Genomic DNA, 25,166 nt, shown 5'->3' on the forward strand with positions numbered 1-25,166 from the left:
CCCTATTATCTTGGAAGTGACAGGCTGTTTTCCTTGTTGTTTTTCTGTGTTGGACAGGACTTTCAAGAGGAAACTCCCGTTCTTGGTCAACCAGTTTCAAGCAAGATGTTGCTTTCTCATCTGCTGTTCCTATCACTAGTGTGTGTGACTATCAATGGACAAGGTAAGCACACAGTCAGTTTCATGGTCTTCACTAATTAGGGCCATTGTATAATTGTTAAAATACTCCTGATTAAAATATAATACTCGCCACACTTCCCCTCTGCTGCCCCTTTTCATCGATATGTACCAGTTTACACATATTGTTCTTTGTTAATTGTTAGAGTGTAAAGTGTGAATCACCCACCCAACCCCCCCCCCCCCCAGCCAACCTCCCTCTTTCATGGAGAATAACAAAAGTACTACCATACTTATAAAGCTGCAGATGCACATCCTTAAACCATATTTCTTGTTATGTTCATACTTCCAAATTTCATACATTTTCGTTTAATATACTGATTAGCCAATACGAAAGATGTACAGTACTTTACATTACATCTGTAAAACTCTAGCCTGGTATTTTAATTTACCGTTCAAAGATCAGTTGTTATTTTTAACCTGTCATATCGCACACAAGTTAACTTGATAAAATTATGTACAAAGCCAAAGGGTATATAAGTGAACCTGTCAACAAACAGGCAATCCTTTTAGTTAATATTGACATTCAGTGACATGTTACTCACAAAGGCATAACAGCTCATGCTGAGACAATCCATGATCCTTACAGTTCAGGAGTGTGTGACAAGCTGTTTGACCTCATTGTCCTCATCATCTTTGACCTTTTACAATAATCAATTATAATATATAAACATGGAAATGATTATTTGATGTTGTTTGTAAGGTCGTAAGTTCTATTAGCAAGGAAAAAGTACCTGATTTTTCGAGATCAGATACAGAGGCAATTGAAACTTTACTAAAGGGTACAGATTGGATTAATTTGTTTAGTGATATGAGTGCTTCTCAGTCTTGGATTTGTTTTGCTGATAAATTAAAGGTCATTATGGAAAATCATGTTCCGTGGAAGAATCGTCGTCGTAAAAGCAGTATGCCTCACTGGATGAATAAGAAAGTTAGATGTGCAATTAGGCAAAAACGTAGAATGTGGAAGTTGTTTAGGAGGACTAAATCTGAATCTCTTTTGGCCAAGTTTAAAATTCATCAGCTGAAAGTAGAATGCTTAGTCTCTGATGCAAAATTGAATTTCGAAAAAAGCATCGCCCTAAAAATTAAGGATAACCCAAAGGCCTTCTTTTCTTATGTCAGGTCTAAGCAGAAAGTTAAAGATGCAATTGTTTCCCTTAGGGCACCACAGGCTGATAAGATAGTTACTGATAGTCAGGATCTTGCAGATCTTTTGAACGACTATTTTGTGTCGGTTTTCACAAGGGAAGATACGAGTAGTATTCCAGATTTTCAGGGGGGCAGTGATAGGCCTAAACTGGATACGGTCTTATTTTCGGATGACGTTGTCTTAAAGGAGCTGCTTCGTCTAAATGTTTCTAAAGCTTCTGGACCGGATGCAATCCATCCGTATTTGTTGAAGACTTTTGCACACTATTTCTGCGTTCCACTCTCGTTGATTTTTAGTAAATTTATGGATGAAGGTTATGTTCCCAGGGACTGGAGATGTGCTAATATTACCCCAATTTTCAAGAAGGGTGATAAGACTAAGCCCTGTAATTATAGGCCCGTTAGTCTCACTAGTGTAGTTTGTAAGGTCATGGAGTCTATTGTTAAAAAGTCTTTGGTCTGTCACTTCAGCAGTCAGTCTTTGATCAGAGAGTCTCAGCATGGCTTTTGTCAAAAAAGGTCTTGTCTCACTAATATCCTTGAGTTTATGGAAGATGTAACAAGCTCACTAAATAGGCAGAGGTCTGTAGATGTTGTGTTCCTGGATTTCCAGAAGGCCTTTGATAAAGTTCCCCACCAGCGTCTTTTACTTAGGCTGAAGAGCATGGGTGTCATAGGGAATTTACTGTCTTGGATCGGGAATTGGCTTGGTAATAGGGAACAGAGGGTGGTAATTAATGGCTGTGCTTCTTCTTGGCAGAACGTTACTAGTGGGGTTCCACAAGGGTCTGTATTAGGTCCCCTGTTGTTTGTTGCCTATATAAATGACATCGACGGAGATATTTTGTGTACAGCTAAGAAGTTTGCTGATGACACCAAATTGTATTCTGAGGTCTCTTCCAAAAGCGATTCTGAGAAATTTCAAGCGGATTTAGATAAGATTTTTTCCTGGTCTCAGGGGTGGCAAATGCTTTTTAATATTGATAAATGTAAGGTAATGCACATTGGTAGTAGTAACCAAAAGTTTACCTACAATCTAAATGGTGTGGAGTTACAGGAGGTCTCTGTTGAAAGAGACCTAGGTATCTACATTGACTCGTCTCTGCAACCTTCCAAACATTGTCTTGAAGCTGCTAAAAGAGGTAATAGGGTTTTAGGTATGATCAAGAGGAACTTCAGTTTTCTGAAAGAGGACATCGTAGTTAGGCTTTATAAGCAGTTGGTTAGGCCTCATCTGGAGTATGCTGTGCAGGCTTGGAACCCTTATTTTGCTAAGGATAAGGAAGTACTTGAAAGGGTCCAGAGGAGGGCTACTAGGATGATTAGTTCCTTAAAGAGGGTTCCTTATTATAGGCGGTTACAACTGTTGAATCTCACCACACTGGAGCTTAGGAGGTTACGTGGGGACTTGATCCAGGTTTTCAAGATTGTGTATGGTTTCGACAATTTATCCTTTACCGACTTTTTCATGTTTGCAAACAGTAGTTGTACTAGAGGTCATTGTCTTAAACTTCAAAAGTCGCATAGTAGGATTAATATTCGGCATAACTTTTTTTCTAATAGGGTTGTGAATGAGTGGAATAGTTTGCCTGAGAAAGTTGTACTTGCAAGTAGTGTCAATGGGTTTAAGAATGCTTTGGACAAGCACTTTAAGCATTGTAATCGGGTCTGAGTGTTTGTGTCTTCAGTTTTTTTCCCTCTCTTTATAGGGTCCTTGATGGGGACTTAAGTGTCCCTCCTGATCCTTTTTTCTACTAAACTAAACTAACTAAACTAAAGTGATATTTCTTACGTATAAAGGTATGACAGTCTCTGCCAATTTGGCATACGGGTCATTCCGTGTCAAATCTCGGATGGCCGTTGCTGGACCCTCTCCAAAAATTACCACCATCATTGCATGATTAGAGCACCATGAAATGAGCATATTCTGAAAATTTCAGTTGCATTGCTTCAAAATTGGCCGAATCATCACACTTTGAAATTCCGCAATTTGTCGCCACCGTGGCATTTTGACATTTTCTTGTGAGGTCTGATTTCCAGCAATTAAATATCCCACTATATTTCTATTAAAAAGCCTATAGACTAAATAATATGATCTTGTGGAATTACGTCAACTTAAAAATGCCAAACTATTCAATTTGGTTATTTTTTGCAAAAAAAAAGTGCTATTTTTAGTGATGTATGTCCAGTCCAAACAATACACAATATTGATTACATGATTTCCTGTAATATATTTGTAAGTTGTGCAGCTAAGTTGTTATTTCATGCTGAGATTCTGCATGAAGAGGGGTTTTGATGCCAGTTGTTTTTACCAAGGTAACCATGTGAGAGCTGTGAGGGTTTTTTAACTAACTTGTAAATATGAAGTGCCGACAACTAACCAAACCCAGGGTTGTAGCTTTTCTCAATATTAATTAATGAGGTTTAAAGTTGCTCTGATGTACAAAAGAGGTCGTCTTTGACAGCCAATAGCTCAAAATGCGTCGTATTGAAATATCTGTTGGTGAACATAGTTTGGTCAGATCCAGTTCAGTTGGGGCTCTATAAGTCATCCAGGAAAGTTCAAGGAAAGTTCATATGTAGTATTGCTTTAAGCACACTTAAGTGCCAGTTCTCCATTTTCACCCTGGGGGGGGGGGGTATCAACAGGGTCAACAGGTTACTGTATCTCAAATGGTGGAAAAATTGGCTCAAGGGTTCAAAGATTGGCTCAATTGGTCTCAAATTGGCAGTTTTGTGGTTTATACCAGGTGATTTGTAGGTTGTCAGAATATTTCACTGTGCCTTTAACCAATGTCATGTAGATCTCTCAGTCTATAATAACAAATTTTGAAGGGAGTTTCAAGCTCAAAATTGGTAACAGAAAATGTCCTTATTATTCATACAATCTATGTCTCTACAGGATATTTCAGATAGGAATTGAAATAACAATTCCATACTTTAAAATCCTTACCAGTGAATTAAATGATTGATGCTTTTCGCTTTCTGGATCCAACAAATTGTCAATAAAGTATTAATATCTCTTCTCTGTTCTTGATATTCAATCTAAAGACTAATGCAGCTTTCTTATTACATGGTTTGTCAAAGGCAGACTAAAATTTGACATTTTGCAACATTTTACATTCATAGCGTATCAGTAGCGTGCACAGGATTTCCATGTTGGGGGGGGGCAAAAATTCAAACTCTCTCCCCCCCAACTGATTTTGGTAAGGAACTTTGGTGGAAGTTCCAGAGGCAAAGATTTTATGAAGAACGGGAGCTGCCCTGGGATAAATGAAGCTTCTCCAAGAATTTGTTTTTGTTAGTGTCAAATGGTGCATTATGAGGCATATTTAGACTATAATTTAGGTCCATATAAGTACTGTAGCTGCAAAATGCAAGATTGTGCACACTCAAAAGTTCATGGAGGGCCATGAAGTATTTGATAAAGGAGGGATGCAGTTGTGGGTTTATCGAAGCTTACTCTCGTGTAGCGGGGGGGGGGGGGGTGATCGGGTTCGACAGTTCTCAAGAAAAGAAAAACTTGGAAGTCAAATGGTTCATTCTTTGGTATATATTTAGACTATAATTAAGATCTATTTAAGTAATTCTAAATGGAAGATTGTGCTTCTATAATTCTCAATTCTTCCCAGCTGAATGCCAAAAAAAAAATAACGGCTGATGAACCGAGGTGCTCTTATGTGATGATCCTGCTAGATGTATCTGTATACATAAATGTATACATGTGAAATGTATCTAGTTTGTAGATGGCCTGACTTTCAATTCAAGGGCCTGTTTTTTATTGTTCTGAGGGGCCAAAAGCAGTACATTGGGGACATTTTAGTAATGGGCTGGCCGTCTTAATACTATACCCGATGTAGATTAAAGAATGGAACATCATATGTAGATGAATAATCAATGTGCGCTAAAACAAGGACATGGGGCCACTTTGGATTACTGACTGCACCGGTTCATACCAATACCAACCTGTTTGGTTTTGGCGGAATTACTTTACTTTTGCCCCAATAGACTGCAACGGCCTAGCCTCCGCTATTGACCAAATCTAGAGTTAACAACAGTAGTGGGCCCGACTTCCGATTGAAGGGCCTGTTTTGATTATTCCCAGGGCCTTAAACAGTACATTGGGGGCATTTTACTTACATTACTGGGCTGATCGCCTTAATACTATTTTTGGTCGGCCCAATGGAAGATAAAAGAATGAGACATCTGGACATCTAGATGCATAAGCAATGTGCACTAATAAAAAGTATACATGGGGCCAGTTTGGTGTACTGACTGCAGGTTTAATACCAAGTTACATGTTTGGTTTCAGCGATATTACTTTACCTTGGCCCCAGGATACCGCACCAGCCTAGCCTGCGCTATTAACCTAATCTAGAGTTAGCAACAGGACATCGAGATATGATATCTACCAATCTGAAGTATATATTTCTCTTTTCGTTAAGCCAGCCATTATCACCAGCCTGAAACGAAACAAGTATGTTAGTCTTTTAGATAAATGGTGAAAAAGATGATTGACATCTGGCGCAGACAGGTCTGTTAATTTCCAAACCAATGACCAGTAGACTGAAGTTTGAGACGTTTTAGTGACTTCATAATCACCATAGACAGGGACATGATGGTATTGCATCTCTGCTTCTCTGCATTAATGTTTCCTTTCAAATTTCTTTAGTGCAACTCCTTGAAATTTTTGCAGGCCTTATAGTCTAGATGACAACTAGATGACAAGTGATGATCCTGCTAGATAATGTCAGTTAAATGTATCTAGTTTATAGATGGCATGACTTTCGATTCAAGGGCCTGTTTTATTGTTCTGAGGGTCCTAAAGCAGTACCATGGGGACATTTCAGGTATGTAACGGGCTGGCCGCCTTAATACTATTCCCGATGGAGATTAAAGAACGGAACATCATATGTAGATGAATAATCAATGTGAGATAAAAAGTACATAATGCCAGTTTGGTTTACTGACTGCAGGTTTAATACCAATACTAACCTGTTTGGTTTTGGCGGAGCGGAATTACTTTACTTTTGCCCCAATAGACTGCAACGGCCTAGCTTCCGCTATTGACCAAATCTAGAGTTAACAACAGTACATCGAGATACTATGTCTACCAATTTGAAGTGTTTATTTCTCTTTTCTGTAAGTGTGTTATCTATCACCGGTCAGCTTGAAAATAAACAAATGCTTTAGTCTGTTGTATAAATGGCGCAATTGATGTTTGAAGTCTGGCCCAGGCCAGCTGGTTACCAAGCCAATGACCAACAAAATGAGCTCATACTTACCATGTATTCATATACACGTGTATCGATGCTAGCCTATTAATGGGAGCTAAAAACGGTTGCTGTTGCTATCTATTGAGACTAATAGCAAACTGTCTGTATGAAATTATCTGAATGAAAATTACAAATAAACAACTTTCATTGACTTCTTAAAGGGATAAATTCAAAAAGAGCCTGACCTGTAGTGAATTTAGTAATAAGTGACATGAGATAATGAAAAAAAAAATAACAACAGAAACGTATGAATGGATACAAATTATCAATTCTTGTATATTCCAACACATCTTTGAAACTACCTAACAACAATTTTCAAGTATCCAAAAGCTATGTTTAGTTGCTTGGAAATGCGGTAATTAAAAACATTTTAGTGACGTCATAATCAACATAGACCGGGGGACATGATGGTATTGCTTCGCTGCATCAATGTTTCATTCAAATTTCTTTAGTGCAACTACTTAAATTGATTCAGTCCTTATAGTCTAGATAACTACTCCCTGGTACAAGTAAAAGCTTTTTAATATCTGAGAAAACCTAAGAGGGTCAGAATTTGAGAGAAGCCATGTATCGAAAATTTATAAATTATTTACACTGCAGGCAAGATGAGTTTTAACATAAACCCATATCACACCCACCCAATCTTACATTCCATCCCATACTCCTCTCCCTACCCCATCCTCTCCACCTCCGCCTTCATCCAAAACCCTCCTCTAAGCTTTCCTTACCTCATAGTCACCTTCTCCCAAACCCCAATGTCAATCCACCCAATTTCTAATCCCAGCATCCTCCTCACGACTCCAAGCTCTAATTTGGTATATGTAACATGTGTGGTTAAGAAGCGGTGTTTATCGTAGGTACGACGTGTTCCATATCTATCAATCATTTCGTTTTGCATAACTGTTGGATAGGCTTCGGGGTTGTTGATTAGAAGCCTATCTTATATGATGAAAGTATGTATATACTGTAATTCTAATCACGGTTTGACTTCGTTTCTGATTAGAGGTCTTTATAATGAAAAATATTACGGAAGGTAAATAATCGCACAAGTTCAATATTTACTCTCAGCGTTTATTGTCAAAATGTAAAGTAAAGTCTCTTTAAGGTTACCTTGTTTCCTTTGGTTTCCATTTGTTTCCTTGCTTCTCTCCTTTTTTTTTCCCCCAATTTATTTACAATCATAAATGTCTTATCTAGATTTTAGACAACTGAAAGATGAAAATGGAAACAATTAATATTCATTAAAAGCAATTTAATATAGAAACCTTGAGGGAAATAAAAACAAGCTTTACATGGAAAAATCTACTCATATGCCTCCTTATGTAGTGGAAGCAAGCAGGTGCTTTTTTAAAGAAAAAATATGTTAATTTATCTCGTCACTTTGATTGAACTGGTGGACCACTTTGTATGACCGCTATAAAGTTATTACTTCTTTGGCAAAAGAATTCTCATAATTAATAGAAGCTAGACATACATCTCCTCTCCCTCCTACGTTCCCATCCTCTCCCCTTCATTCCCCTCCACTCCATTCCCCTGCCCTGCCTTCCCCAAATTCCTCTCCCCTCCCCTCCCTTTGTCATTCTTAGTATTTTTTTGTATTTTGTTAATTGTTCTCCTTTTTCTTGCAGTTCATAGAACTTTTACATGTAGCCGTAATCCAGACGGTAAGCAACCAGCTAGGACATTCCATAATGTTAATACCACTCTAAACTGTACTCTTGTATTATGCTCCAAAGCATTTGTACTAGCAGTACAAACAGTTACCAACATTTAACCTGATTAACATGATATTCATACTGTTCATACTGTCAGTATGATATCCTTTGAAATGAGACATGCAAGCACAGTATAGAAACACAGTCCCAACCGAGTGAGGTAAGTAATGAGCCACTGAATTTTCATATTTTGGTAAGTTCTTGTTTCGCATGACATCAGCTTTAGACGATACATAGCGTACACGGTGTAGTTGGACATGTTATATCGTGTGTTGTAAGAAAGTTGTTTCATGAAACTTGCAGGTGAAATGATGCATCCTGAGGCATATTTAGGCCGTAAATTAAGTCTATACTTAAGGTTGTGCTGATATCTTGGCCTACTGTTCTTATGTGGGATTGAAAAAGAGGGTGTCCCGACCCTTGGATAAACATCTATTATGGTTCTGCAGAAGTTGTATTGCTGCGGCCAATTAATATCAGAATGAGAAATATAATAATCATTAATATTATCAACCACAGCTGGAGCAACCACCCCCAAAGCTGATGCCCCCACCACCAATGTTGGAGCAACCACCACCAAAGCTGGAGCAACCACCCCCAAAGCTGAAGCCCACACCACCAATGTTGGAGCAACCACCACCAAAGCTGGGACAACCACCACCAAAGCTGGAGCAACCACCCCCAAAGCTGATGCCCCCACCACCAATGTTGGAGCAACCACCACTAAAACTGGGACAGCCACCACTAAAGCTGAAGAAACCACCCCCAAAGCTGATGCCCCCACCACCAATGTTGGAGCAACCACCACCAAAACTGGAACAACCACCACCAAAGCTGGAGCAACCTCCCCCAAAGCCAAAGCCCCCACCACCAATGTTGGAGCAACCACTACCAAAGCTGATGCCCCAACCACCAATGTTGGAGCAACCACCATCAAAGCTGGAGCAACCACCAACAAAGCTGGAGCAACCACCACCAAAGCTGAAGCAACTACAACCAATGGAGCATGCTCGGTAAACTGTTGTGTAGGCCTAATTAAATATCAAGTCATAAAATTGTTCTAGAAAATGTAAAATGAAAGTCATTTGGACCACCTCCTATAGTCCTTTCTTCTGCTTCCACCTTCTGCCGGCTGTTTATCGATATCTAAAAATATAGAAATTGATACTTTTATTTTAAAAATAAAATTAAAAGAACATATTAAAACAATCAAAACTCCAACAGTAAACAGCTGATTTGCATGCTTTCAACAAATTGTTCCCAAAATTGTTTCCTGGGAATATTTTAGTAGACGTGATTGTAACAGTAGCTCCTTTACTTCCTCAGATGGTGAAAGGAGTAGTAAATAAACTAAACCTGAAATCCAATCATTGTACCTAAAGTGATCAATATGTTAGTAACAAAATTAAGCAAGTAAAACTTCAAACATTTGCTGCATTGCTCTCTTTTCGAGTTCCTATTCCTCTAATTCTCATACCTCATCTTGTCTATTTATCCCTTATGTTGTCAGTGAATTAATATCTCCATTATCATAAATCGCAAAGTAAGCGTTTTCTTCATTTTAATTCCAGAATTCAAGCATTATTGATGGTAGCCTGACAGACTGTAGAGCAATCTACAAAGCTGGGTGCAATAAGAGTGGCATATACAAAATCACACCTAATGGTTGGACTGAAGACCCTTTTGAAGCTTATTGCGATATGGAGACTACTGTTCCGAACTGGAACTCATGCAAAAGACGTGGATGGACTGTAAGTATATAGAAGGTTTACTACCATTGTTATTTACTGTACCCTGAACCCCATCTATACTACCTTGTACAGGGAAGAACTCTGTGGGTTAGGAAGGTGTTGAAATGCCAACATCTCAACCGGCAAGCTGGGAGGGAAATTTAAGGTATAGTATAGCTAGCAACATTGGCATTCGGCTATTAATCCTGCAATTCCGTCAAAAGTATGGAGCATGACCTAAACTAACATCGCGATTCATCTAACGCGCGTTCCCTTTACATCAATATTTCTTACTTACATTGAGCGATACTCTACTAGTTATCAGTATTTTTCCATTATATACATATTTCCATTCGATTCCTAATCATGTACCGCACAAAACATATTTTGTATATTATATTCAAATGTAAAGGGGAAATGGAATTGTTTCTTTCATCACTTGAATTAAAATTTGACTAAAAGGCTAATGAACTGCATTGGTATGAGAATTTGATAATGAATCTAGGATATCAAGAATAGTTCATGACATCTAAAGGTTGCTTTGCTCTTTCTTTGTTTAAAACCTTGCCACCGGATTGAATTTGTGTGCAACAGGCTCAGATATTGTCTACAACTCATGACAAATTTGTCAAGCAGAAATGATGTTGAATGTCGTCAAATGTTGCTCTGTTGTTCACATGAAATTGGGAGGGATATTTAAGGTATAAACTAGCTAGCTGCTTTTGCATTCGGTTAACAAATTACTGCGATTTCTTCAATTGTTTGGAGAAAGGAGGTTAAGTAAGGGTGCTCTGTTGTTCATTTGCAAATAAAAACACATTTTTGGTTGAGATAATTGTAAACAATTATAAAAACAATGGCTTTACTTTAAAATGTTGGGCCTGAACTGAGGAGCCGACGTTATCAACCATTTAGCATTAAAGGAGCATTGCAGACGTGAACAATTTTAAAGCTGCATTTCTAGAAAACCTAACAGCTATACAAACACTACGGAGCACCCAAGGTAACATTGTTGTTGGACTATGACATATCAACACTAAAGTCATGCCACAAGTTATGCCTTAAATGATTGATAATTAGCTCTATGGCTGTTGGTGTATCGTCGGGAACATATCTCGCATGCTAATATCCTGAAACATTTTTAAGGTGAATAAGTATATAGTTTCAATACAGGCGCAGATCCAGGGTATATGGGGATCACTATACCCCACTACTTTACATTTCCAAACCATCACAAAATAAATATTTAGAGGTAGTTATTAAGAAAACCTTGCATGTTTACATAATTTATAGCCTAAATATGCCTCGAAATGCACCATTCTACATCTAATATTTTACTTTATGTTCTCAGAGGAAGGAGCCACACCCCTAACATTGGGGTTGGCTTCAAGGACCCCAGAACCACCCCCCCTCCTTTGTAAAATCCTAAATCTGCCGCTGTAATACACCGTGAATGTCTACGTATAAATCCTTATGTTCGATCTTTAATCACTTTTGTATCTGTTTTTTGTAATCCTTTTATTTTGTTCTTGCTTGTTTGTGTCTTGTAAAGGTTTTTCAGCGTACAGTAGTGTGAACGGTTCTGTCAAATTCAATCGTAACTGGGCCAGCTATAGAGATGGGTTTGGGCAGCTGGATCATGAGTTTTGGCTTGGAAATAAAAAGTTGCATTACCTGGCAAAGAATAATGATGGCAGATATAGACTTCGGATCGATCTTGTGAGCAGCAGTGGGATACCATACCATGCTTGTTATGAGGAATTTCACATCAAGGAAGAGGGGGACAAGTACGAGTTGCATGTGTCTGGATTTCATGGCACCAACAGTAAGTAGACAAACGCAATTGTGTTTGCAAATGCATAGTGATTCCGTTCGTTTCTAGACGTGAGTGTTAAATATTGGCCTAAGGTTATGAGTTCAAGCAGTAATAGTACTCATGCTGTTTGCTTTCTCGAGGTGAAAATTTGTCTGATCTTATGTAAACTTTCCCCTTAAGTTAAGGGTGTGATGATTTGTATTGCTTTTGCTAATTTGGTAAAGGAGACACAAAGCCCCACTGTCATCATTGGTCGCTGTGTTTGAGAAATCTGTTTGGACAGCTTCCTCCAAAATCTAAGAAAAAGTTTAGTCCATCATTGGAAGATATCAAGGCTGTAGACTTAAGCAAGTCTAAATATGACATCATCACACCACATGTGTTTCAACTTTTAATGATTTTCTTTACTTAGTACAATACTTATTTTCTGTAACAGAGATGGATTTTGCAAATGCTGCCACTATAAAATTGAAATTAATACGAGATAATGATGACAGCCGTTTCAGTGGGAATGTAAGGCTTATTTTTTCTAGTTCCAGGTATAAGTGGGTAACGGTAAGCCGGGGCTTACACTAGTAACGTTAAGCCGAGCGCAAACATGAAAGTCTTCATAAATAGTCTTCAAAAGCGGATATTTGATTAATAAGTTCCTTCCTATTAACTCTTGGTATATAAACTCGATGATGAATATAACTATAACTTGGGATGATTAAAATACATGAGCATAAATGCTGATTATAAATATTAATTACGGGGCCCTCTGTTATACGTCTGTAGGCTTCGGGAGATAAACTTATATTTTTTCATTTCACTATTAGTTATTTTATTTCAGGGCCTCGGGGGAGATTAGCTTTAAAATAACCGAGTATACTCTTTAATGTTAAATAAATAATAAATAAATAAAAAACTTAAACTCCCCGATACGTCTTTAGGAGACACTTAAACCCCTGATTCCAATATAACAAATTACGACGCGATGCACAGGTCACACGCTCTGCCCTTGAACCTGATTGGTCCAAACTTATAGCTAACCCCTCACCCAACTATTGATTGGTTGAATGCCAACCCGATATGCAGATGAGCACATGCAAATGAGCACTCAACCAATTTGAACCAGTTTGGCTGTCTTCCAGCCTCACAAACAGAATCATTCAAAACAAAACATCTGTACACGCTTCTATAGCGCATGATTCATAGCCCGCCGTACCACAGAGCAAACCACCAAACGCAAGCCATGTGTGACGTCATATTAACAAGTAAACAATATCTTAACACAAACTAGAATACGCTTCACAGCAACATTCTAATTTGAAATTATGAAAAGAAACACAAAGAAAAAGCAATATGTGCCAAGTTGTTGTTCTTCTTCTTTTTAAGGGGGGGGGGTGGATTCTAGAATTGGAAAAATGCAACTGTATAAAGAACACATCACAGACCAATTGTGGGGTCACATGGGCATCAGTAATGTCTAGAGAAGCCGACGAGGGGAGGGGAAACTAGGAGGGGAGCATCATGATTGGGGCAAATCCCCTGATACCCCCTTCCTTTACGCGGCCACTGCTTATCTGGAATAGAGCATCTTGTGGGTTATCAACATTGATGAAGAGAATGCTAGCAATAGAGTTAAGGGATTCAGTATGGAAAATAGAAAAAGCAAACAAAGAAAATTGAGAATAGAAAGAAAAATTCATGAGAAAGATACTACTATATGAGATCATGGAATTTTTGGCATCCTCTAAATTTTGTTTACATCAAAATAAATGGTTTATGAACTCTATGATATATAAGTCATAAACTGTACATATATAGGATTGTTCTATCGTTGTGTTGCTATGAAGCATATGTCCATTATCCTTGAAAATTAAAAATATGAGTAAGCATAAGGAATGAGGCCCAAGATCCTCGATACATCTAACCGGTTAAGTAAAAATCAGGGTAAATGGTTCTTTATATCGTGACCTCCTTTTCCCACTCTCCTTTCCACTCTTCTTGATATCGATAATGTTGTTACTTGCAGGTTCCAGTGATAGTACCTGTCAGAAATATCTAAGCTCACTCAATACATATGACATGTACAACACATCCCGGCATTTACTCTTCTGTTTAATTGTTTTGACCAAAATGTCACTGATTGTTCATTCTGTTCCTTTTTTATTTCTCTATAATATTGTAATAAATTTGAAATGATCATAATAGGACTGAATTTGTAGAAAGCAATTTCATGCTTGCACATGTAAAACTTGTTCCTAGCTGAACTTGGAGTGAGTATTCTCATTACTCTCAGTGTTAGAATAATAACAAGCATATGGACAATATCAAATTTAATTATTAAGATGGTGGGGACTGAATAATTTACGTAAATTAATCAAACAACATGTTACCTAATATAAGCTATGACAGCGTAGTGTTTACTTTTTCTCAATCTATCCATTTACACGTTCTGAAAAAGTTGTATGCATTTCAGCCAATCGTGAAATTATTGTGAATATTTTGGTCAAATAAATATCTTTGTGAAATAAAGAGCACTCCAGAGGCTAAATATCATTTGTGAACAATAAATCAGAGATGCTAATGCAGGTATCTATACTGTAGATCTGATCTGTAATTATTCCATCAATATCTTTATGTCTTGCAGGTCTCAGTGATGGTCTCAGCGATCAGAATGGTAAAGCATTCAGTACATCTGGCATGGGCAATACTGAAAGTTCCAACATATGTGCCAATATCAAACAGGGTGGTTGGTGGCATGAAGCATGTGATGGCGATTACACAAACCTTAACGGTGTCTACGGTTCCAACCAGGATTCAACCTCCATTTACTGGAAAGGTCTACCCAAAGAAGAAATCATCATATCCTCTGAGATGAAGATACGACATTGTATAAACTGTAATCAACATGATTGAGAAATGTTAATACTATCTTTTAAACTGTACCTTTTACAATTGAAAAAAATAAGATGCCATCGATATCATTTCTGAAACTGTGCAGTGAAATATGTCAATGAAAATCAGAAAGATGTCGAAAGGCTGACTTTTTTTGTCGACAAACTTCAGATAGAATGTCAAAATGAGTACTTGCTGCATCTTGATAATTTGAGTAATTTGTAAATATATGAACAAATGACTCAAGTGAAGTGCTTTATAATTGAACAATTTCCTGTCAAATGTTCTTATCAATTTCATTAGAATTTACCAAAGTGATGTTTTGCAGAAAATTGGTAAATCTATCACTTCGATATTTAATTAAATTAAACTTTTTATTGAAAAATTATGATTTACTTAGTAGTATGAGCAAGTATTTCTAAATTTTGTTTAAAAGTTATTGTCCAAATGTAAGATCGATAATGGATCACCAAACAATTAAAAAAATATGCGGTTGATTTTACTAATGATTTTGTAAGTGTATGATTCATCCTTTAAATAAAAAAAATCAAATAGTTGAAATACGATAAAATAATCATTTTGTAAGTTTGCAGTTATATTTTTCAATAACTTCAAACACTCAAAGTAAGGAACTGATTGCTGCAATTTGTTTTTTAAAACAAAAGAATTTATCACTTCACCATTTTGTTGACAATTGTTATCATATTTACAGATTTATATCTTTTACTTTTTGAGAGTAAATTCCTTTACCCCATTTTTGACAATATTTATATGTATAGTTTGCTTTGAAGGTGAGTAAATTGGTACTATTGTATTAAATCGATATGAATATTCGTAAATTTTCTTATTTTTCTATTTCGTTTGTATTGATAAATAAAAAATAAACTGGAGTTACTGTTTAGCCTAAATCTTCAACCCTGCAAAAGAAAATATTATTCAAAACAGATTTGTTATTATTTTAGAAATATTGTACTCATTGAAAGGATGTAAATAATTCTTACCAAAAAGTCAATACTTTGAGAATAATGGAAATTAAAACAGAAAACAGATCGATCTAAAAACATTTTGATAAAAATAACATGTATTTTAATTTAGAATGAACGAAAATAACCTGAAATTGTTTGACAAAATTAGTAAAAGAAAACTTATTTTCGTGTACTAAGTTTAGTGTTCAATGTAATTGATTGAGTAGAAGACCACAAGCTATAAAAATATAATATTGTACTTATACATACAAACAACATACTTTTATTATCATCACCACTTTTGTCATATTAGTATATGTAATGGACATTGTAACCTAGATCAGCCTCAGAAAAGTTGTATTTTTTTTCATTCTATTCAAACTTGATGGTTCCTCCTCAAATGTGAGCACACAAAGATGCTTGGGAAATAGGTGTTAAATCTTAATTTGGGATCTTCATGGATTTACATTGCAATGGATTAGATAACAGCTCCAACAAAAGTGGGTCATTTTTTATAAAATTTAATTCTACCAAACCCTTATTTTATGTTACAGTGAATTAAACTAGCCTGAGGTCTTGCACTACATTTAAAAACCTTAAACAGAATGTTGATTTAAAGGGGAGGGGTTGGGGAGGGAAGGGGATAGCCTAGTAGGTATGGTCTTATCGATGTAAGTATTACGTTAATCATATGGGGATTGTTTTGTATTTCAAATGTCTTGGCTAATATTATTTAACTTACCGCACATTATATATTTACTCAAGATATAATAATAGATATATAGATGTTTATATAAAGATGTTTATATGTGTATATATATATATATATATATATATATATATACATATATATATATATACATATATATATATATTTATATATATATATACATATATATACATATATATTTATATATATATATATATACACACATACATATATACTAAGTGTATTCATTAAATAAATGTGTTGAATGTCATTTACCCATCTGCTGGTTTTTATACTCTTCTTGTTTATTTGTCAACCAACCAGCCATGATTTTTCTTCAAAAATAACCTATTCTCTGGTCAGCTTTTAATATTTGCCTCATTTGATAATAAGGTCAACAAATTAATTGTCCAATGTAATTAGAAACTAAAAATATATTCATAAAAAAATAAAGCCAAGAATTTTTTAAAAAGGATAGAAAGTAATATTCATATTAAAACTTCCTTTATAAAACATAATGAGTCATATATATATATCTCCAAAGTAACATTATATTAACCAGTTTCAAATGAAAACTTAATCAGCAAACATGGATACCTCAATGGATCATTTGATTTTTGTTTAACCTTATTGTAATATAATTTCGACCAGCATTTTGCAGGAATTTTCTTACTTCTATAACAAAAAAACAATGCAGTGCTCAACATAAGAGTTTGTGACGCTATTGCGCTTGCGCAATGACTTTGGACCGCACCATTATCATACGGTGGGTTTGTGTTAGGGGTTGGGAACAACCTTTGTGTACAGTGTCGGTAAGGTGGGTCGACTTAAAAATTGCACTTACCTGTAGTGTAATGGTGCGGTCCAATGTCATATGCGCAATAGCATCACGTCTTCCAATTCTAAAGAAAGTTGACTATTTATATAGTGCGACCCCAATGATATACAGTGTATTTTCTTTGAGTCAACTTGTAGCCACTTTTTCAATAAAAATTTGTAATATGCAAACCCATAACAGAAATAGCAAAATTTGTCGTAGTGAAACAATGAAAACATGTATTGTGTATTTTGATATATTTATGAGAAATTTCAATGCTATTTATATGTTTTACATTACAATGCTGGATTGTAGTATAAAATTATTTTGACTTGCACCTTTAATTCAAGTACTGTATAATTCTCTCTACTTACGGTGCAATTTGGTCAAACCGTCAATGAAATCAAATAGCTGAAGGAAAGAACTAAACCACTGAGTAACATCAGCAAGATTTTCATTACTGCTATCCTTTAAAAGTTTAAAAGAACTTAATTGCACTACTATAGCAAACTTACTGTATTCCATAATATAACATTGGCCAAATTTACAGCAATGACCTCATAATTGCAATAGTTAGCTGAATGAAATTGTCACATTTTTTGGTGTCAGCCGTAAATTTCTACAGAAATCATAGTTATTTTAAGGGACGTGATGCTCTGGTAAAGGACAAAATTTCCGAGTTACTAAGATCATAGATGTGTATCTGGGAAAATATACATATAAAGCTTGTTCTGGTATGTAATTATGACGGTAGTTACCTAACAATGCTTTTGCTACAACGTAATTCTAACCAACTTTAAATTGGATTTCTTGCTCATGATATGCTTTGGGTCAAGGTCCCATGGGAAATTAAGTTTAGAGTTAGAACTTTGTGAAGTTTAGGCTTAGATGTCAGTGTGAAACTGTTCTTGTAAATGATCACAGTAATTTGGATCACTCTGACTTTGCACTGGTACTCAGAAAATTTTGTGGTACTCATCCTCAAGGCTTTGAACTGGTACTCATATGCCTACCCAGAACTATATATGTATATATGCACAACAAGTCTGGCTACTACAAATACATAATTGTATTTGTTCTAATTGTGTTTTTCACACAGAGATGGTATCCTAGTGCATTGCTGCTGATTGGCTGTTTAATCATGCCAAGTGTTGTCTGTACCATCTGTTCAGAATGTCTGGAGTTAGATCATCAGGTGGTCTCTGCATGTCCCTGTGGGCATGTGTACCATGAAACATGGTTAGTTGAAATTTTGAAGTAGAACGATAATGACATTCAGGGGAATTTCAGGCATTGAAGAAAATAAGCAAATTTATTCATAAGAGTTCTTAATGATTTCCTTTTTACATATCTGAAAAACAAAGTCAATCTGATGTCCGGAAATGCGGTAAAATATGGCCTAAACTTGTCGATTGAATAAAAAAATTGAGCATTGATCACGTGATCCTCATCGACCTGTGACGTCATTATGATGATAACATGTGCTGAGCTCTGTTAACTGTACAGTACTGTATGTACTGCACTGTACAGTTCTGTGCTGTACTGCGATAAAGTCAGTATTAACATGTAAAAAATTGAAGTGTAGCACCGTAACTAGCCAGAATTGGGACATTAACCTCTCATCGACTTTTGAACTTAAAGGAAGAGAGGGGATTAAAGTGGTTCTCTTAATGTGTGTAAGCTGGAGCACAAAAGCTTGTGTGAGTAACCTTTTATTCCGGTATAGCACACACATTGCCACAAGTCCACAGCTGTATTGTTTTACATTAAGGTCTTCTCTGATTGTCTTCAAAATTGTTACCATGATGATAAATTGTAACTGTTCACATTATCACCATTACTGGTGAGAGCTGCCATTGGACATGCTATTTTACAGTACAGTAGTTTACATAGTATATTTTCAGTATATTTGTTCACTCTGTCAAGTAATATTTATTTTGCATGTTAAGTACCTAGAGAGTCAGTCTTGTGTTTCTCCTCAAGCTCTTTGTGATTCATTCATCTTTAGTTTCTTTAAGTCTCATCAGCGTAGTACTCCATGTTCAGTTACAAGACTAGGCTAAAATTAAGAGAAACTCATAAGAAATAACTGATAATTTTTTTTTTCCCTGACATTATTGTTCACATCTTGTGATTTCAGAATGCTCTTGATGAGATTCAATTGAAAGTGACCAGTCTTACTAAGGAGAAAGGTGAACCAAACTCTGAAAGTGAGAGGCTCTCCACTCTAGTGGATTCCTTAAATGGAAGAGTGATGAATATGACCATACAGTTTAAACAGGAACAGATGATCAATGATGGTTTTAGGGTACGTCACTTTCATCCTCAGTTTGTTCATATTTTATATAAGTCTGTAAATCCCCTTTTTGAGAAGCTTGGCTGTTAATTTCCCTTCACTAACCCATGAGACCAAAAAGTTTAAACAGGAACAGATAGCCAATGACGGTTTTAGGATATTTACCTTCAGCTTCAGTTAATATAAATAGAAACAATTCTTTTTTTCTTTGTTTTCAGTGAGGGGGATTTCCAGTGCATTTAATACTTGAAAGATATCCGGGTATATTGTAGTGATCCCATCAAGCAAGATCTAGACAGGAATTGTAATGTAAATACAGTATATTATGAAGAAAATTTTCATATAAAATTATCAGAATCATGGCCACCAACAGTCACCCGCTGTAGCTAAAGAGAAAACAGAGAGAACAGTGGTTTAACATACATATATTTCCCCAGTCCGTACATTCACACCGTTGATTTAATGTGTTTAATCTAACTTAGCTTATTATGTTGAATATTGTCAAAAACGTGTGTCTCTTACTCAGAATTGTTATTTTCATCTTCATAAGTTTCAAGAACCTTGAGATTTGAGATTTAATTATCATTTTTATTTGAAGACGGCTTCTGCAGATATACAGATTCAACCTTTTCATGTTGATATCATGATTTATCACACAATGAGCATTAGATCATTGCTGCATCTTCAGAACAGTAGAATCTCAGTAGATTGAGCTGTTATGACATAAATGTTTGTATTCAGCCAATCGGTGATTGGAATGGACATAAAAATGAATATTCATGTTTTAGTTTCTCACATCATTGTCTAAGCCTGATATGAATAATCCTCTCCATAAGGAAAAGAGTCATTTCATTCCCAACTATCTTAGAAGTGACCGGCTGTTTTCCTTGTTCATTTTCTGTGTTGGACAGAACTTTCGAGAAGAGGAAAGCACTGTTTTTGGGCAACCAGCTTCAAGCAAGATGTTGCTTTCTCATTTGCTGATCCTATCGCTTGTGGGTGTGACTATCAACGGACAAGGTGAGCACACATTCAATTTCATTGTCTTTACTAAGGGCAATTGTATAATTGTTAAAATACTCCTGATTAAAATATAATACTCGCCATACTTCCCCTCTGCTGCCCCTTTTCATCAATATGTACCAGTTTACACATATTGTTCTTTGTTAATTGTTAGAGTGTAAAGTGTGAATCACCCACCCACCCAACCTCCCCCCCCCAACAACCTCTCTCTTTAATCGAGAATAACAAAAGTACTCAATTATAATATAAACATGGAAAGTGATATTTCTTACGTATAAAGGTATGACAGTCTCCGTCATTTTGGCATACGGATAATTTCTTGTCAAATCTCGAATGTCCATTGCTGGACCCTCTCCAAAAATTACCACCATCATTGCATGATTAGAGCACCATAACATGTGCATATTCTGAAAATTTCAGTCGCATTGCTTCAAAATTGGCCAAATCATCACACTTTGAAATTTCGCAATTTGTCGCCACCATGGAATTTTGACATTTTCTTGTGAGGTCTGATTTCTCAGCATTTAAACATCCTACTACATTTCTATCACTGAAGCCTAGAGACTATCCCATAGAATGGAGCAAAAAATATGCAAAAGCATTGTCTTGTGAAGTTAGGTCAACTTAAAAATTCCAAACTATTCAATGTTGTTATTTTTTTGCAAAATTGTGCTATTTTTAGTGATGAATTGCTCTTAAACTATTGCTTCAGGGTACTTGATTCTTGTAGAGGGTATTATGTCCAGTCCAAACAATACACAATAATGATTACATGCTTTCCTGCAATATATCTGTAAGTTGTGCAGCTATTTCATGCTGCGATTCTGCATGGGGAAGGGGGTTTGATGCAAATTTTTTTACCAACTTAACTATGTGAGAGCTGTGAGGGTCTTTTTAATTTAATTGTAAATATGAAGTGCCTACAACTTACCAAACTCAGGGTTGTAACTTTTCTCAATATTAATCTATGAGGTTGTGTGATGTGCAAAAGAGGTTGTCTTTGACAGCCAATAGCTCAAAACGTGTTGCATTGGTGAACATACTCTGGTCAATCCAGTTCAGCTTTTTGAAGGGGCTCTATAAGTCATCCAGGAAAGTTCAAGTAAAGTTCTTATGTAGTAATGCTTTAAGCACACTCAAGTGGCAGTTATCCAGTTTCACTCTCAGGGGGAAGGGGGTTCAACAGGGTCAATAGGTTATCTCAAATGGTGGAAAAATTGGCTTAAGTGGTCAAAAGGTTGCTTCAATTGGACTCAAATTGGCAATTTGTTTTGTGATTTATACCAGGTGACTTGTAGGTTGTCAGAATATTTCACTGTGCCTTTAACCAATGTCATGTAGATCTCTCAGTCTATAATAACAAATGTTGTAGGGAGTTTCAAGCTCAAAATTGGTAACAGAAAGTTTCCTTATTAGGAATTGAAATAACAATTCCATACTGTAAAATTCTTACCAGTAAATTAAATGGTTTATGCTTTGTCAACATGATAACTGATTCCTTTCTTTATATGTTGCCGCATTAGTCAATAGATAGATACATGTATATTAACACACTATGCATATGTTTAGGCATCGTAATAACTAACCGTTTTCGTTTTCTGGTCCCAACAAATTGTCAATAAAGTATAATATCTCTTCTCTGTTCTTGATACTCAATCTAAAAGACAAAATAATGCACTTTATTATTTCAAGGTTTGTCAAAGGCAGACTAAAATTTGACATTTTGCAACATTTTACATTCATAGCGTATCAGTAGCGTGCACAGGTTTTCCATGGTGGGGGGGGGGGGCAAAAATTCAAACTCTCTCTTTCCCCCGACTGATTTTGGTTGGAATTTTGGTAGAAGTTTCAGAGGCAATGATTTTATGAAGAACGGGAGCTGCCCTGGGATAAATGAAGCTTCTCCAAGAATTTGATTTTGTAATTGTCAAATGGTGACTTCTGAGTCATACATAGACTATAATTTAGGTCCATATAAGTAGCTGCAAAGGCAAGATTGTGCACACTCAAAAATTCATGGAGTGCCATGAAGTATTTGATAAAGGAGGGATGCAGTTGTGGGTTGATCGAAGCTCTCGTGTATCAGGGGTTGGGGCAGGGTGGTGTTCAGGTCGACAGTTCTAAAGAAAGAAAAACTTGGAAGTCAAATGGTTCATTCTTTGGTATATTTAGACTATAATTTAGATCTATTTAAGTAATTCTAATGGAAGATTGTGCTACTATAATTCTCAATTCTTCCCAGCTGAATGCAAAAAAAAAAAAAACGGTTGATGAACCGAAGTGCTCTTATGTGATGATCCTGCTAGATGTAATTGTATACATAAATGTATAAATGTGAAATGTATCTAGTTTGTATATGGCCTGACTTTCGATTCAAGGGCCTGTTTTTTATTGTTCTGAGGGGCCTAAAGCAGTACATTGGGGACATTTTAGTAATGGGCTGGCCGTCTTAATACTATACCCGATGTACTGTAGATTAAAGAATGGAACATCATATGTAGATGAATAATCAATGTGCGCTAAAAAAAAAGGACATGGGGCCACTTTGGATTACTGACTGCAGGTTTAATATCAATACTTACCTGTTTGGTTTTGGCGGAATTACTTTACTTTTGCCCCAATAGACTGAAACGGCCTAGCCTCCGCTATTAACCAAATCTAGAGTAAACAACAGTACATCGAGAGACTATTTCTACCAATTTGAAGTGTTTATTTCTCTTTTCTGTAAGCGTGTCATTATCTATCACCGGTCAGCTTGAAAATAAACAAATGCTTTAGTCTGTTGTATAAATGGCGCAATAGATGTTTGAAGTCTGGCACAGGCCAGCTGGTTTCCAAGCCAATGACCAACAAAATGAGCTCAGACTTACCATGTGTTCATATACACGTGTATTGTTGCTAGCCTATTAATGGGAGCTAAAAACGGTTGCTGTTGCTATCTATTGAGACCAATAGCAAACTGTCTGAATGAAATTATCTGAATGAAAATGAAAAACAAACAACTTTCATTGACTTCTTAAAGGGATAAAATTAAAATAGGGCCTAACCTGTAGTGAATTTAGTAAGAAGTGACATGAGATTATGAAAAAAATAATAATAACAACAGAAATGCATGTATGGATACAAGTAATCAATTCTAGTCTATTCCAACACATCTTTGAAACTACCTAACAACTACTTTCAAGTATTGGAAGCTATGTTTAGTTGCTTTGGAAATGCGGTAATTAAAAAAATGAAAAATTTCATTTATGTTTAAAAGTAGACTGGCGTTTCCCGCCTAAGACAGGGACATGATGGTATTGCTTCAAGGCATCAATGTTTCATTTCAAATTTCTTTAGTGCAACTTCTTAAATTGACTCAGTTCATATAGTCTAGAAAACAACTCCCTGGTAGAACTAAACACTTCTTAATATCTGAGAAAACCTAAGAGGGTCACTAACAGCAGGCAAGATGAGCTTCAACATATACCCATATCACACCCACCCAAGCTTACATTCCATCCCATACTCCTCTCCCTACCCCACCCTCCCCACCTCCGCCTTCATCCAAAGCCCTCCTCTAATCTATCCTGACCTCATAGTCACCTTCTCCCAAACCAGAATGTCAATCAACCCAATTTCCAATTTCAGCGTCGACCAAAGGACTCCAAGCTCTAATTTGGTATATGAATAACATGCATGGTTAAGAAGCGGTGTTTATCGTAAGCAAGGCTTATTTCCATATCTATCAATCATTTCGTTTTGTTCAACTCTTGGATAATAAGGGTTGTTGATATGTATCCTATCTTACAAGATGAAAGTACGTATATAATTCTAATAATGGTTTGACTTCGTTCCTGATTGGAGGTCTTTAAAATGAAATATATTACGGAAGATAAATAATTGCACGAGTTCAATGTTTACTATCAGCGTTTATTGCCAATATGAAAAGTAAAGTCTCTTTCAGGTTACCTTGTTTCCTTTGCTTTCCTTTTTGTTTCCTTTCTTTCTCTCATTTCCCCCAATTTATTTACAATTATAAATGTCTTATGTAGATTTTAGACAATTGATAGATGAAAATGGAACATTTAATATTGATTAGAAACGTTTTAATATACAGTAATACGAGAAACCATGAGGGAAATAAAGAGGTGGAAATGACCCTTCACTACACAGGAGGGAAAATTGAGAATGGCAAAAGTTAATTATGATGTCACGACCTAAAGTACAACAATAACTTTAGAACGATGTAATAACACTTTGTGAGTAGGCTATGCTATGTAACCCTAGCTTACTTCTGTCCCTGCGTGTGAACATTTTACCTAGAACTTGAAGTATCCAATGAAGAAATGTTATCATAGCATTGGTGATCTTACAGTATACAGTAAGTGGATTTGTGGTCTTATTAGTAGATTTATGTGCATTGAACGCAAAACACACATTAAAAAAGACTAAGCAACACATAATAACATTCCTGCAAGATATTTACTATCAATTAAATCCATATAATTTATAGTGGGCCTGACTTACGATTGAAGGGCCTGTTTTGATTATTCCCAGGGGCCTTAAGCAGTACATTGGGGGAATTTTACTTACATTACTGGGCTGATCGCCTTAATACTATATTT

General features: G+C 36.1%; 2 protein-coding genes across 8 annotated transcripts in view; both read left to right on the forward strand.

Moving 5' to 3' along the window:
- The window catches only part of LOC139976049 (uncharacterized), an 86,168-nt gene that overhangs the window by 7,908 nt on the left and 53,094 nt on the right, over positions 1-25,166 (forward strand). For 3 of the 4 annotated variants that reach the window (XM_071984449.1, XM_071984448.1, XM_071984446.1), the window contains exons 1-3: positions 16,756-18,479; positions 19,381-19,548; positions 20,448-20,556. In XM_071984449.1, the coding sequence (XP_071840550.1) occupies positions 18,477-18,479; positions 19,381-19,548; positions 20,448-20,556 (280 nt within the window). In that variant the 5' untranslated portion in view covers positions 16,756-18,476. Of the gene's footprint in view, positions 1-16,755; positions 18,480-19,380; positions 19,549-20,447; positions 20,557-25,166 lie in introns of those variants that run through there. The other variant, XM_071984447.1, reaches the window with a different exon arrangement.
- LOC139976059 (uncharacterized) lies at positions 39-10,054 on the forward strand. 4 transcript variants are annotated; one of them, XM_071984470.1, is made up of 5 exons: positions 6,031-6,179; positions 8,234-8,269; positions 8,840-8,889; positions 8,956-9,333; positions 9,892-10,054. In XM_071984470.1, the coding sequence occupies exons 1-5, from the start codon at positions 6,165-6,167 to the stop codon at positions 9,917-9,919; spliced, it is 507 nt and encodes a 168-aa protein (XP_071840571.1). In that variant the 5' UTR covers positions 6,031-6,164; the 3' UTR covers positions 9,920-10,054. The 4 variants fall into 4 exon arrangements, with proteins under 4 accessions (XP_071840569.1, XP_071840571.1, XP_071840568.1 ...); XM_071984468.1 differs by lacking the exon at positions 6,031-6,179 and adding an exon at positions 39-163 and having other exon boundaries at positions 8,840-9,333; XM_071984467.1 differs by having other exon boundaries at positions 8,840-9,333.

Source organism: Apostichopus japonicus, chromosome 11 (assembly GCF_037975245.1).
Source record: "Apostichopus japonicus isolate 1M-3 chromosome 11, ASM3797524v1, whole genome shotgun sequence".
Taxonomy (NCBI): domain Eukaryota; kingdom Metazoa; phylum Echinodermata; class Holothuroidea; order Aspidochirotida; family Stichopodidae; genus Apostichopus; species Apostichopus japonicus.